The sequence below is a fragment of the Penaeus monodon genome, chromosome 33 (genome assembly GCF_015228065.2).
Source record: "Penaeus monodon isolate SGIC_2016 chromosome 33, NSTDA_Pmon_1, whole genome shotgun sequence".
In the NCBI taxonomy this organism is placed as follows: Eukaryota; Metazoa; Arthropoda; class Malacostraca; order Decapoda; family Penaeidae; genus Penaeus; species Penaeus monodon.
The window spans coordinates 11,183,932-11,185,112 of record NC_051418.1 but is presented as its reverse complement, the minus strand read 5'-3'; the positions used below and the strand labels follow the sequence as shown (position 1 = coordinate 11,185,112).

The 1,181-nt window shown below is 40.0% G+C and overlaps 1 protein-coding gene across 1 annotated transcript in view; it reads right to left on the bottom strand.

The window, feature by feature from the left end:
• Positions 1 to 1,181, bottom strand: part of LOC119594025 (neurexin-4-like) — a gene marked incomplete in the record, with an annotated part of 37,999 nt that overhangs the window by 2,313 nt on the left and 34,505 nt on the right. Inside the window, 1 exon segment of the mRNA XM_037943054.1 lies at positions 409 to 546. Coding sequence (XP_037798982.1) covers positions 409 to 546 — 138 coding nt within the window.

Below are 1,181 nucleotides of genomic sequence, written 5' to 3'. Positions count from 1 at the left end.
TATTCAAAAACTCCAAAGTCTTCCTACTGGAGGATTTCTTTCTTTACCTACTCCCCAGACTTACCCAAAGCATTCCATCCATCCACACACGACAAACCTTCATTACTTCTGAAAGGATACATATTTCGAGCCAAGTCTACGATTAACCCGTTAACTTTCTGCTCAATGCTGTTACTTGCCACTCCTTTTCTCCCATTCCCACCCCTTCTTCCCTTTCTAATCCTCCACCCCTATTCTTTCCTCCTTCTCCCTCCCTCCTTCACCCTCCCATCTTCCCTTCTTCCCCTTTCCACCTTCACCAACCCCTTCTTCCCCTCTTCCCCTTCCCCCACCCTTCTCCCCCTCTTCCCTGACTGCTTCCTTTTCTGACGACAGAGCCCTGGCAGCCGTCTCTCCCTCGCCTCTCACCTCCAAGGACCGCCGAGTTGTCCGCGTAGAGGTCCATAAGGACTTCTTCTGACACTTCTGGTGGCGGCCTCGTCTCCGTCTCCTCCTCCGGGTATCGTATGGGTTCGATGCCGCAGTAGTCTTCGAATATGGTTGAGGCTGCCGAGGGAGAATTTTATTGTAGCTTATTATTTATCAAGGTAATGATGTTAATAATATATACATAGAATTCCTGTCTGTATGTGTGTGCTCTTCTCTCCTTTACTTTACAGAAACCATCTTTTAGGGGGTTAAACTCAAATTAAAAAGAAAGAACGTAAGAAAAAAAGAGAAAAGAAAGAAAAGGACAGAAAAGAAAAAGAAAAAGAAAAAAGAAAGAAAAAAAGAAAGAAAGAAAAAGAAAGAAAGAAAAGGGAAAAAGAAAGAAAGAAAAAGAAAAATGAAAGAAAAGGAAAACAAAAGAAAAAGAAAAAATCCTTTTAATCTTCATGTACAGAAAATACATAAAAATCAAGTAATGTAACTGGATATCTCTGCAAAAAAGAGTCAAAATTGTATTATTAAAAATAATGACTTAAAACCATTTCATGGTCAACCCTGCTAGTTGAGAGGAGAGAAAAAATTGCAAATATGAAAAAAACTTAATCACAAATGCCAACTTGAACAGCATGAGCTCCGTTCTGCATCATACATATAATACACTCAAAAGGAACAGAAGAAAAGGAGGAAGAACTTGAGGTAATATTTAGTACAGTCTGCTTTTCAAAACGGCTGCAAGAACAAAGCTACAATAC